This window comes from Primulina huaijiensis, chromosome 2 (genome assembly GCF_012295235.1).
Source record: "Primulina huaijiensis isolate GDHJ02 chromosome 2, ASM1229523v2, whole genome shotgun sequence".
NCBI classification, from domain to species: Eukaryota; Viridiplantae; Streptophyta; class Magnoliopsida; order Lamiales; family Gesneriaceae; genus Primulina; species Primulina huaijiensis.
This window is the reverse complement of record NC_133307.1, coordinates 25,394,525-25,408,938: the sequence shown is the minus strand read 5'-3', so window position 1 is coordinate 25,408,938 and position 14,414 is coordinate 25,394,525. Positions and strand designations below refer to the sequence as shown.

The 14,414-nt window shown below is 31.1% G+C and overlaps 1 protein-coding gene across 3 annotated transcripts; it reads left to right on the top strand.

Moving 5' to 3' along the window:
- Positions 1-4,424: 4,424 nt before the first annotated feature.
- On the top strand, positions 4,425-8,836 carry LOC140970951 (NAC domain-containing protein 54-like). Of its 3 annotated transcripts, none has more exons than XM_073432962.1 (7): positions 4,425-4,535; positions 4,793-5,044; positions 6,347-6,624; positions 6,805-7,077; positions 7,216-7,650; positions 7,754-7,829; positions 8,055-8,836. In XM_073432962.1, exons 2-7 carry the CDS (start codon positions 4,888-4,890, stop codon positions 8,585-8,587), a joined length of 1,752 nt encoding a protein of 583 aa, XP_073289063.1. In that variant the 5' UTR covers positions 4,425-4,535; positions 4,793-4,887; the 3' UTR covers positions 8,588-8,836. The 3 variants fall into 3 exon arrangements, with proteins under 3 accessions (XP_073289063.1, XP_073289062.1, XP_073289061.1); XM_073432961.1 differs by having other exon boundaries at positions 8,043-8,836; XM_073432960.1 differs by having other exon boundaries at positions 8,040-8,836.
- Positions 8,837-14,414: the final 5,578 nt, after the last annotated feature.

Sequence of the window (14,414 nt, the reverse complement as noted above, 5' to 3'; positions counted from 1 at the left end):
TATATATATGTCGATGCACAATCACATAATACACATGAAAATTCATACCAAAATTTGTCTGAAATTATTCTTCTAAAAATTTGTTTAAGATCACACCAAAATCCGTCCTTTGGGTGTATCGAAAGCATCGTTTGGTTCTCTTTGACGAAAACTATTTTTCTTTCCGTGCAATGTTTGGTTCTCTTTGCCGAAAATTATTTTTCTTTTCGTGCATTGTTTAATTCAACTTTTCACCATTTAATAAAATGCAAATTTTTTGTGATTCGATGATATCATGCAAATCTGTTGGAAAGATCGAGATGGATCTGTATCTTCGATCATACTCCAGTGTTAAAATTTTGAGATATATCATTCCTAATCGTTATCAGTTCAAATACTTTAATAATGTATGTATGTATATCAATTGAGTGTGTGTGTGTATATTAAAAAAATTCAAAAATAATAATTTTTGAAATGGATTTAAGATGAAATTACAAGCAAGAAATAAATATATATGCACTACAAACTGAATGATTTTTTTTTTTTAAAAAAACCATTCAAGTTGAAACGGAAAAAAAAAGTATGTTTTCAGATTTATATAAATTACAGACAAATTTGCTATGGAATTACAAAAAAAAAAAAATATTTTTAAAACTTTGTATAATGTCTGAAAAGAAATTTGAGACGAAATATGTGATGGATTTGAGATGAAATTTTTATAAAAGAATAACTGTGGAGTGTAAACGGAGTTAGAAGCCGTTTTGTTTGATAAAAAAAATCATTTAAATTCAACATTTTCAGAGGAAAAAACAATTAATTGATTTAAAAAGATGGATTTGAAACGGATTTGCATGCAAATCTATCTAAACGTTAACAAAATATATTATAAATAAATTGATACAAAGTATCATGGCAATAATGGACAAAAAATATATATCATGAAAGTGAAAAAAATATACAATATAAAATCTGTTTGAAAATTAACCAACAATTATAAAAATACAATTTATAATTTAAAGTGAGTAGAAACATACACGAACTAATGATAAATTGTCAAATTAGTACATGAATTATTGAAATTATTTAATTGGTACATGACCAAGCTAAAAAGTCAATTTTACCATTTACTTAAATAAATTTTAGTCCAATATTATTAATAAATGCAACTAGATAAACGTTTTATCGTTCACCATTACTTTATTGATTAAAATTTAAAAAATAAAATTATATTAATAAATTATATACTCAAGTATAATATATTTTTTCAAAAATATTTAATAAAATGATATTTTTCTCTTTATCTATATTATAATTATATATTAATAAATTTACAACGCAACAAATAAATCATATACATAACTAAAATATAATTTAATATATTGATAAAAATATAATAAATTAAATATTTATTTTATTTAAATAAAAGTACAAGTAAAAAAAACGGGAAATTGGACTTAACTCCCCAGCCGCCGTTTTTTTTTGTGTTCAGTCCCTAGGTACTTTTTTAGTACCACATTTTCACATGAAGTATACCACATTTCCACATGAAGTGTACCACAATTTGTATGACATAGTACCACAATTTTGTGGGTAGGGAGTGAACCCAAATAAATGTTTTGGTTGGGGATTTTTCACCAACTTTCCCTAAAAAAAATCATTAAATTAGTCAAAAATGCATAAAAATCAGTCCAGAAACTCTCGACAATCACAATCATGCAAATCAAAACAATGAGTGAGATTCACGCGTTGTAATGTCGATGCTCCGGCTGTCATATGTGATTGGTTTTTTTTTTTTTTTTTCCCCAAGAGATTTGTTTTTCATGCATTATATATAACTTTCACGTTGAAGATTTTTCTGAATGCGTTATATATAACTTTCTTCTTTTTTATTTAATATAATAAATATTAATTTATTTTTATAATTTAAATCAGTAAAATAATCTTGAAAAGTAAAATGTGCAACTAGCTGAATTTTAATAACAATATTGGACTTAAAATGCCATTTAATCGAAAGAATAAAATTGAGTTTAATTTCTAGCTTATCATGTATCGATTAAGTTATTTTCAATAGTTCGTGTATCAATTTGATAATTTATTAATAATTTGAGTACCAAATTATTTCTACTATATTTAAGGTATAATAATAAAGTTTTAAAAACTAATTCCTAAATATAAATATAATTAGTTTTTCACAATATGATATTGATATGTTGGAACACAGGAAAATGTTCAACAACAAACAATTGCTCTTTGGTTAATTATAATTGTGAGACCCAAAAAATATACCATTAATTTTATTAGTTCACTAAAATAATCTGAATAAGTAAATCATGAACTTGATTAGCCACAAATATGAATGTAATAATATTGAAAATTAGTGTATAGTTGAATGGAGATAAGTTATCAACTTTTAGCCTACTTCCATATTTTAGAATTAAAAAATCCATATTTTATTATTATCAGTAAATCATCAGAAATTAACCCATTATTTTCTTAGTAATCAAATATCGGAAATTAGAAAAATTAGAAAGATGGGTTGACCCAATTGGGCCACGAAACAAAAAACAGACAAACCAAACCAATCGGCCTGAAGAAAAAACTCAGACGCATGTTGTTGCCACTTCTTTCTCAATTCAGCTGTCTCCCACGAATTTGGAGGTTCTATAAGATAAGGGACGACGATCACTAGCTACTGGGTTTTGTTCTTCGATCCATGTTGGACTTTTGGTCAGTTGAATTGATTGAAATAGGGAAGATAAGATATGTAATTGCTAGTTAGGACCAATTTCAGATTGAAATGAAACTAGATTGTCCTAAAGTTACGAGATTTGGGATTTTTTAATGTTGTTTGATTTTTGTAACAACTCAGTGCATAGAAGACGAAAGAAGTTTTCTGTTTTAGACATTCATGTCCCAAATTATTCACTGTTTTCTGATCATGTAAGATTTGGTACTGGGTTTCATTCGGGTTGAACATTCCATTATTGTTGAGTCTTTTCTCTATCAATGATATATTGTATAGTTACATATATCTTGATTTTTATAATTAAAATTATTACTCGTGATAAGTGTACACTGTAATTTTGTCATGTCATAATTAACACGTACCAGAAGAGACCAGAATATTTTTTTATTTATTTATTATAATTATTATTAAATATTGCTCTTTAATATTCATAATTAGGCACACAAGCAATGAAGCATGGTCTCACATATCTTTATTCGTGAGATGTGACAACTGTATTCATATTTATAATTAAAAGTAATATTTTATCCGTATCTGCACAAAATTGATCCGTGAGATCATCTCACAAGAATTTTTGTGATTATATAAAGTTCATATTCCATTTGCCTCGCTAAGAATTGAAAATATTTTTTTAACATAAATAATACTTCATTTAAAAAAATTTCAGCCAATCAAAAGTTTTCGAGCTAGAATATATCGAGCAACAAAGTATAAACATTTATGACACATGCATGGACGTACCTTATCAAAAATATAAAAACTTGCAAAAAGTGTTATAACCCAAAATTTTAAAACATGTATTAAATGGGAAATTAATCTTTTTCCTCTTATGTGTGGTTATATCTTTAATTAATCTTGCTTTAGTCGATCAACTAAGACATGCATCAAAATTTATACACTCGGAGTAGCAATCTTAGTCAACCAAAAAAACAATTTTCAACAGAAAATATAAGATAAGATAAAACATACCATCTAAAAATGGATATTGTACATATTAAATCGAGGATGAAACTCGTGTTTAATTTTCTATCTCCGCACTATAATCACAATCATTAATTGTTCGAAAAACAAAAATAAAAAATCATTGTTCCGTATTACACACACATATATATAATATTAATTAATGCAAAAAAGAACATATTCTTGTTGAGATGTTACAGTAAAGAAAGCCGCCAAATGAAAACATTGTTTGTTTGAGTTTGGAGCAAATTAAAGATCCCTAACCAAACCCAGTTTAATTCATGTGGGCAATGCATCAAATGACATGTTAGTTACCCACGTGGAACAGGCAACCTCAGATTCCAACTAAGCACATGTCCCAAGAATAGGATCATAATGCTACCTATTATATATGAAAAATAAACATTTCTTCTAAGATACAAATTAATTATTTTGCATTAAATTATAAATATCTTGACAGATAAATAGTTGGCATATATATATGTACGTATAATCTGGGTGAACAAAATTGCTGTATTCACACATATTTATGTAATGTACAAATTGAGTTTGTATCACACATAACTCAAAGAAAGGGATCAAGGAAAAGGAATTAAAGAGAGCTTGAGAAAAAAGACTAATAATTAAAGCAAAAAAATTAATTAAAAATAAAATAAATATGGTATATTTTTTCCTTAAAGGTAAAGTGAAATGGTTGTAGGGGGTGGCAGCTTCCCACATTAGCTTTTTAATATTTTATTCGTTGTAAGAACTCTTTTCTCTTTTTGTTCTCTTATCAAAACCCCCAACAACCCCGGCTTCTCAAACCTCTCCCCCTCTTCCAATTCGTTTTGGAACTTCTCCAACTAAGGTTCTTTCTTATTCTCTCTTCTCCAAAAGCAAATAGTTATAGCAGTCCTTTTCTCGACTTGAAATTTGAATTTCCACGTTCATCTCTGTTTACTACGTAAAGTCATGCTCACTAGTTATTTTCTTGACATATGTTTTGTATGTGTATATATGTGTGCGTTTACGATTTTATATTCAAAACATGTATTTGGACTATGATTTGTGTTGGTTATCTATTTTTAATTTGTGGGAATTTTTGACAGTTCTATATATATAAAGGTGTCCATAATATTTAGGAGGGGTCTGATCTCTTGTTTTTGGTCCGAGGCTGGCCAGAAAGTTCTCTTCGTTAATTCATCAGTACATTATATACAATGGCCCCGGTTTCATTGCCACCCGGTTTCCGGTTTCATCCGACGGATGAGGAGCTTGTTGCATATTATCTGAAGAGGAAGATCAATGGTCGAAAAATCGAGCTTGAAGTCATTCCTGAGGTTGATCTCTACAAATGTGAGCCATGGGACCTGCCAGGTACATATTGTATTCATTACTATCACATCGTCTATTGTAATAATAATAAAAAAAATACTATCACATCGTCTATTTTAGATCTAGGGAACCATGAAAAGTCCATTTTTGTAATGAAAATTTTTCTATAATTAGACATAATATTTTAATAAATATAAATAAATATATATGTATGTATAATATTGAGGTTATGTAATTTTTCTGTGTTTTTTTGGTGTTACGCAAGACAAAAACATTATACTTTGATTATGATCAAAGGCTAAGAATCGGAGAAGTTTGTCAAAATTAGTTTAAAGGAAAAGATGAAGAAAGGTATAATTATTTTACAAAATTTATATTATTTATCATATTATACAATCATAGAAAATATTTCCAGAGGGAATCTGCCACAAATCGTCACCTGATGCAGAGAGTCAGGGTACTCTTAAATCTTGAGATTTCATGACAATTTTTGAAAACATAAATTTATCCTCAAAACAATATATATTACCCACCACATTTAACTAAATTATCGGTAGCATATCAAGAAAAAATCACAAACCCGAATTCGATAATACTATATGTGAATAGGTATAATTTTTTTATAAGTATACATATGGTTCCGTAAATTATAAGCATCACATAGACTGACTCAATTTTATCATCTGTCTTAATAATAGTGTTACAATTTAGACATACTCGAGTATGAAATTTATCATTTGAAATTCATTTTATTTTGTATTACTAATGTGTAAAAAAATAATGTATGGATTTAAGATTTGATCAATTGTTTCATTATAAACAATAAACTAATCGAAATCTATGGATTTGAAAACCTTAGTTAAAACACATCATTAAGTTAGATCTTTAAATTTCAAAAAGTAGCCCTTAAGAACTTCCGATTTATCGGTCAAGAATAATTAGTTTTATTTTTTCCCTAAAAAAATTAGCTTTATTTTTTCCATAGTGTTACCCTTGGAGAAAGGGGAAATTGCTTAATCATGCATGGTCCCTACAGCTTTTTTATAGTGTAATGTAATAAGTCAAAAAGCAAATAAAAAGAACGTACATCGATTGAATAGTAAATATCTTACAAGACCCACTGCTTTTTGTCCTAATTTAGTTTAATGTAACGACTCCAAGAAAATCCATTTAAATCATTTTGATTCTCTTAGATGAAGAAATTTATATTCAATTCATGCAAAGAAATTTGAATCACATAGATAATTATTTTTGTCACAAATATAGTAAGTTCACATGCACGTCGAGTCATTTGAATAGGTTATGGAACACAAAATTTACAGTGAGAAATTATACGGTACGCAGGAAAATCATTGTTGCCAAGCAAAGATCTTGAGTGGTACTTTTTTAGCCCCCGAGATCGTAAATATCCCAATGGTTCGAGGACTAATCGAGCCACGAAAGCGGGATATTGGAAGGCCACGGGAAAGGATAGGAAGGTGAATTCACAGATGAGGGCTGTAGGCATGAAGAAAACCCTAGTTTATTACAGAGGGAGGGCACCTCATGGATCCCGAACGGATTGGGTCATGCACGAATATCGTCTCGACGAAAGAGAATGCGAGACAAATACAGGCCTCCAGGTGAAACTTGGATCCATATTTTCATTGTTTCGAACTTGATTATGGTTTTTAAAAAAGTAGAATATAATGAACATATATTATGACAACGAATGGGTTATTAACTCAGTACATAATAAGATCGGTTGACTATTTTAATATTACATCAGATTTGCTTAGTTTTCCGAAAATATTAATCTCCAGGATGCATATGCTTTATGCCGAATATTTAAGAAGAGTTTGAACATGGGGCCAAAAGTAATAGGAGACGAGTACGTAACATTAGCAAGCGATCGGTCCTCGAGTATAAATGATCATCATCACCATCACCATCTTTATAACTCCGGGGAGGATGCTGATAATATTATAGCTGGACCATCAAGTGATGCAAGATGGATGCAATACTTATCCCAAGAGGCTTTCAGCTTTCCGAATCCATACTCCAATTGCAACCCTATACCATATCCGCCATCAAAGGTACTCCCCTATTAATTGTATAAGGATCATATAAATGTTTTTTGACAAGATGATGGTAGGTTGGCTGGTGGGATAGGAAGAATAAACTGTTATTTGATTATTCTACAAATTTGATTTTATTTTCTTCTATTTTTTCAGGTTGACGTAGCTTTAGAGTGTGCAAGGTTACAACACCGGTTTTCACTTCCTCCTTTAGAAGTACAGCACTTAACACAGGCAGACTTTTCTAGAGATCCTATGTTTTCACATCCGAGTCCTATGTTCGACGATCAAAGTACAAATCAAACAGACATTTTGGAGGAAATCTTGTCCGTCGCTCAAGCTTCGCATAATCTTCAAGATCATGATGCTTGGACTGGGGGAACTTACGCAGCTACTGATGATTTTTCATTCTTTATTCATGGTGGTAACTCAACTATTCCGGACATTGGTTCTTCGAGATATACGAGCAACTTGAGAGAAGAACATATTCATCAGCCCATCGAAATCAAGGAAAAGGATGAAGCTTTTGATCCGGAAAGAATGGTAGAGAACTTGAGATGGGTGGGCATGTCAAACAAAGAATTTGATAAGGTGATTAATTAATTGCTGCAGAAACATTTAAACTTTTCAAGTTTTAAAACTTTAGGAATGATTTCGTTGACGTAACATCGATCGATATCTTGTCCTTTGACAGAATTTTTCGGATGAATTCAAGAATGTGCCGATAGAAAATATTTCAACTATTCAAAGAGAAGATCACGACTTCCAAGGTTAGTCCACATTTTTAGTTGTTCCGACATGTCCTATATGTGAAATTTTATGAATACCAAAAATCAGTTCTTCACCGGCTCAATTTTCATTCAAATTTATGAAGTTGAAAATCTCATTTCCTATATATAATATTTTGAATCGCTTATTCAACCGATTTCCCTTTCTGCTCTAACTACTTCTACCTAGCTTCATTATATGAATAATACCAGTAGGCGTGATTGTAGGAGAAACAAGCAACCACGAATTCAAAAATAATCAGATCTTTGAGGGACTAGTCAATGACAAAGCAAGCGACAATTTCTTGGTTGATGATGGAGACATGGATGATTTTTCTAGTACACCAAACTTTGACATGTATGAGAAGATACAAATGAATCATGGATTGCTGATTTCGACCCGGCAAGCACCCAAAACATTTTACCATAAAGTTGTTCCATCGAAAACGGTTCGAGTCCACCATAACGTCCCTGTGGCATTCCACCAGTTCCCAATAACAAAATGCAAGAACTCGGGTTTATGTGATAAGTTCGTATCATTTTCAAGCAGCACGGTATTAGGTGGGTTTTTGAGAGCTGTGAAACCTTGGAGTTTGAAGAATTTGATAATTCAAAGTTGCGAAAATGGTCATCACGAAAACAAAGGTACAAATATTGGTTTTAAGGGATGGAGCTTTTGTGAAGAGATTGTGAGCACTATAAAGCCTTATCTCGCCCTTGCTTTAGCACTACTTGTAACACCTTTCTCACATAATTTGTAGAACGTCCTGCGCTAGGGTTTATTGCATTTCGACCAGTGATTAAATTTAACAAACTGAAAAATCTAAGTAAGAAAACAACTGGCTAAGATTTGGGTTCTTTTTTCCTTCTCTTTTGATTTATTTCAGGGTATAGGAAAGATGGGGTAAGATAAAATGTATTAATAGCTCTAAATATTCATCTGTAATTTTATGATATATAGTCGACATACTTCCTTTCAAGTGAATTATAATATATACTTGTAAAATTCAGAAGCATCTACCTGCGGGGTGTGTTTTTTTCCAATTCATAATTTCCGTTTTATTTGAAATTTTATTATCATGAATGCGATTCTAAGTGAATTTCTGACTCATATCTTGTAGAATTGTGTATCTAGCATATGTTCATTAATCACCATTCACTAAGGAGTTTGTTAAGCTGACGAAAATAAAAATATAAATGAATTTTCAAATGTAGGGATGTAAAATGTATTTCTTATTCTATGTTTATATGAAAATTAAAATTTAGAGAAGGTGATATATAGTTTTGTTATGATGTCCCACCAATCGTGTCTACCTCTGTACCCACCAATGAGTCCTTTGGTTTTAGTTCATGTACGTATGTAACATCGACTTAGTTCTCTCTTTTTTTTTAAGTTATATTTTAAATTATAATGTTGTAATTATTTTGAAAATCCCCATGAATTCGGGGACAAATTAGATGACTTCCCGAACATCCAATAACTCAATGAAATAAAGAACAACAACAAAGTCCCCTACTAATTTTGCTCAGTTGCAAACATAGTAGCTGAACTAAACTGAAGTTGCTATTTTTATATGACTTTGTTGTTTGGTTATAAACTATTCAGTAATTATGTTCACATCCGGTACTTCATCAAAGACCAAGTTCGACAAAGAGTTCTTCAGCTTTCACATGTATCCTCCGCAGATCAAATTGCTTATGCATTAACCAAACCATTTTCCCGAGCACGTTTTTTTCGACTCACGAAATTCAAGATCGATAGGGCTTCTCTCTCGAGTGGATCTGCCGTCTGAAGGGGCATCATAAGAATATAATTCTATAGTTTTGGAATTGTGAGAACACTTGGTTCTTCTTTCTTTTTTCCATTTTGTATTGTTAAAATGTACGTTGTAACCAGAAAATTGTCGGCGGAAGAATTGTCAAAAAGCAAATGGTGCATTAAATGAAATCTGACTAAATAATTTGAGGGGAAAAAAACGTGGGTTGGCCGCAGGAAATTTCGCGGAAATATGAATACGCGTTTTTAACGCGTATTCATACGGTCAAGGAGCTCTATAAATAGAGCTNAGGAAATTTCGCGGAAATATGAATACGCGTTTTTAACGCGTATTCACACGGTCAAGTAGCTCTATAAATAGAGCTCCCCCTTCGTTCTGAAATCATCCCTTATTCGAGTTTTCTCTCATCTTATAGCATTTGAGTGCTTAGTTCTATAATATTTGTGAGGTGTTTTGTTCTCCTGTATTAAGAGAGTGTGTGTTCTCTTTGGAAACACAGTGAGTGAGTTGTACACCACAAAATATTATAGTGGAAATTCTTTTCATCTTGCCCGTGGTTTTTACCCTAATAATTTTTTAAGGGTTTTCCACGTAAATCTCGGTGTCCAGTTTATTATTTATTTTCGGATTTTATTATCTCAAATTTCGCAAGTGGGACCAACAAAAATCCCCAAGCTTTACGTGTATAATAACAACGTTTTGTTGCTACTCTTCTTTATAAAACTAGATATTAGCTAGGAGAGTAAAGTGAAAATGCTCTTATACCAAACAAACACAAGCGTTGTTTCTGTTTGCAGTCCTGGTAGCATAAAGCAAATCGATATTCTCTATGTTTCCCTTACTAGTTTGTAACAAAATTCAGAAAATGGAACCATAAAAAATATTATATTTTATTCGGGGAAAGTGGTAGGGGATGGTTGCACATGATTTGAACCATTCAAGTAAACTGATCACTTGGGTGACGACGAGAGGAAATAAGGCAAGTTCTATTCACGGGCTAGATTCCCTATTCTTTACAAAGTGTTATTTTCATTTAAATTAGTGAATATCTAATAATATCTAATATTATAAAACAAATCTATTCATACAATAAAAAACTGAAAATATTGTCTTTGCAACTAAAATAAAATTACAGCAGCGAAAAGAAACTAAATAAATGTTAAATCACACAATAATGAGTTTTCTTACTACGAAAGACTAAGATCCTATCATAAGTATTTTTTTAACAATATCAACATTCTTCTTCCATCTCTGGCATGATTGCTTCCTACCAGCCTCATAATTCAACCGATCTTGCTCCTCTATAATTCTCATTTTTATTTGGAATGGGTGCTTGACTTGGGAAATCGCTCAGTAAGCGGGGGATAATCCTCTTAGTTTTTAAAACAGATTTTATACAAAAATACATAAATGTCACAAGTATAACAAAAACCAAATATCTTAACAGGTATCTGAACATGATTTCATATTAAAATATGCATTGAATTACGTCTTTCATGGTTGAACTGATATCAGTCTCCTATATGTTAGTCTTCTAAGAGGTGAGACCGGTAATGAAGAAGTCAGGAATCAAGCTAAGGGTAGTTACTGGTCAGTAATCAGAATACATACTCCTACCATTTAGTTCAAAATTACGGTGCTAAAACAATAATCTTATAATGGGATTTCAGAAACTCATGTTTTGAAAACATACACAAATAACTGGTCGGTTTTTTCAAGAAAATATAGATTTTAATGCAAAAACCCACTTACTTTTGTTGGTACTTGGTCCCTTAGGTGTTTGAGCACTTCAAAAAGTTGTCTTTTCACCTCCTCAAGGATGCTACGAGGGAATTTGCTTGAATATTCTTGGTATAATTTTACAAGTGGTAGTGTCGGGTATTTATAAGGGAGAAGAGTGATTGTTATCTCCCATGATCACCTCCATTATCTACATAAACTACCCCATGATGATCACCCCGTTATCGATCTCCATAATCTACCTCATGATTACACCATGTTTTGCTTCCATAACTCCTACCTTGAGGTGGAAGAAGCATGTGGAGAAGTTGTGGTTTGCATTTTTGGCGGAGTCTTCACATCCATATTTATGTGTATAACAAATTTATATGAATAAATAATTACTATATTTTACATGATTTTTTGGTGTTAATTGATGTTGCTGAAATCCGAGATGGTAACTGGGAGGTCGGATCTTCACTTGAGGAGCTCGGATCGGACCTTCGAAATCTGGAAGCACAAACAAGAACGTTAGAAGGGGGCCAGAAGGTTGTTCTGACGTATCCTCTCTGACGCTCAATTCAGAGAATAGAAAACTGAGAGATTAATGTGTGTGCTGAGAGAACGTGAATATATATATGAATGAATAAACAATTAACGAAAATTGGTATTTATAGGAGAAAAATAGAGTCCTGATTTTGATAGATTTAGATCCTCAAAATCTTGTGAGATTTGCTTAGATCTTGATGGTTTTTACCTTTTTGGGCTGGATTTATATGGGTCATCCATTAATGTCTAAATAAGAGCTCTCATAGGTACGAGTCCGCTTATAACCTTGGTCTCTTGGAGGCTCGGCTCGGGAGGTCGGCCAAAGTATGTCTAATCGGCGCGATAACAGCATATTGGAGGTCGGCTCGGAAACTCGTGGGAGGTCGGGTCGGGAGGTCTGCACTCTCTTTTCTGTCATGATTACAGGTGTTCTTGGGAGGTCGACTTCAAAGACCTCCCGGATGACCTCCCAACCACTGACTATTTGGGCTACTGAGAGTAGGACGGGCCCATCCGAGGTCCGGGGTATCATTAATTAATTATAATCTGTAGATTAAGCGGAATTATTTGTGCCTAGGTAACGATGCGGTCAACAAGAAAGGGTCAACACTCAAACCAGTGGATGTGGTGATCGGCGAAACCTATACCAGTTATCCACAATCCTACACAGCTTCCACTTTTCTTCAAAAATTTGAATTTTAGTGATATATCTTGCTTTGCGTTCATATCTAATCAAAGCCTGTGGAGATATGATAAAGCACTCAAAATTCTCTTCTTCTAGGTATGTTTTTGTTTTTCTTTTACGTTGTGTTTGGATCTAATGGTTTGAATTTGAGGATTTATTTGAATAAATGATTTGAATAACTTCAAAAAGAGGGGGTGTATTCGTCGCGAAAATTTGCTGATTTTTTTAAATAACAGATTTTTGTGGAGTTTATAGATTTCTACTGACTTTTGCAAATTTCTAAAGATTTTCACAGAATCTTGTAGATTTATTTTACATGACTTTTGTGTATTAAGTATGTTAAAATTTCAATTTATATGTCAATAAAATATTATAATTTTTGTGTTATCTAGTGTAATAAATTTTAATTTTTTTTATTAAATCTAATTTTAAATTTATGAGGTTTTGTGACTGGAACTCCAAAAATAAAATGAATGTTGCTAATAATTTTGATTTTAAACTATTGTTAGCAATAAAAAAAATATGTTTTTAAGAAGTACAATTAAAAGAAAAAATATATGGATGGGAAAATAATGAAAATCAGTGTTTCTATTGACTATATGAGTTTGAGAGATTTTCAATTAAATGTATATCCAAATTTTTAGGTTGAATCAAAGACATATTTTGACATTTTATTGTGGTACGTTTGGTTTTATTTCTTATACTTAATAGAATTACATGGAGTCATTAAAAGTCTATTGACATTTTGAATACCTATAAAATTTTGTAGAGTTTTTAAACATTAAATTTGAACATCACATGACTTTTTAAAATTCTACAAAAAATTATATTGAATATCACTAAATTTTTATAGAGCATATAAAAGTCTAGATTGAATACATCTAGACTTTTAAATTCCATAAAAGTTATTAAAAATCTAGGACCAATACAACCCCTAGTTGAGACAAACTAATGGATTTGTTTACATTTACTTCTTTAAATGAATTATATTTAAAACATTTAATAACAATTTGGAGGATAAAAACTCCTTACTTAAATCTGTATATTACAGGAAGGAATGGTAAGCATCGGCACTGGAAAATGTGCAATAGAGACATATCCATTGCCATGGATCCACCAATCTCAGATGCCAATAAATAGAAAACTCAATGAGAGGTGGAATATTATTTTTCACATTTTATTTTATATTATCTGAAAATAAATGCTCGAAAGGCAATATTAAATTTTTAATCTTTAATTAAATAAATGAGAGAATATTAGTTTTAGGATTGTTACGTATACAAGTGTAAACAAAACGAATCGATCGAGTTGTACATGCTAAAAATTCAAGATTTGAAATAAATTTATTTGAGTTCGGGCTCGATTCGAAACTCGAAAAATATAAAAACATTTTATTCTGGTTCAGCTGGAAAGATTTGAACATGTTCATGAGCTATTAATAAATGTTCGAAATCTATTTATTTAATATATATTTTTATTATATTAATAAAATATAGAAGTTCACGAACTATAAAACAATATAATTTATGCTTGTTCGAACATGTTCGAATTTATCTCAAATTCAATAAATTTGAATAAAAACCAAATATTTTTCCAACCGATTCGAATTTTTTTTGAATATGCTCGATTTGATTGCACCCATTAATGCATGTGATATGATATGATATATTTCTATACATATATTATAGATTTAATTCTTTGAGGAAATCAAGAGAAAGACGTGATTTTGGTGTAAATTTCATTTTAAACTTGTTTATATGTTTAGATTAGTTTCACTCAAAACGAGGTTATTTCAAATGCATTGTGATAAAACATATGTAAAGGCCCAAGAACACCAAAACCATGTTTCTGTACCAC

Bases quoted from the DNA above. Each gene is read 5' to 3' on its own strand.
- LOC140970951 (XM_073432960.1), top strand. From the start codon at position 4,888: ATGGCCCCGGTTTCATTGCCACCCGGTTTCCGGTTTCATCCGACGGAT. The intron at 5,045-6,346 runs GTACATATTGTA...TACGGTACGCAG, and splicing joins TGAGCCATGGGACCTGCCAG to GAAAATCATTGTTGCCAAGC. The intron at 7,078-7,215 runs GTACTCCCCTAT...CTATTTTTTCAG, and splicing joins TACCATATCCGCCATCAAAG to GTTGACGTAGCTTTAGAGTG.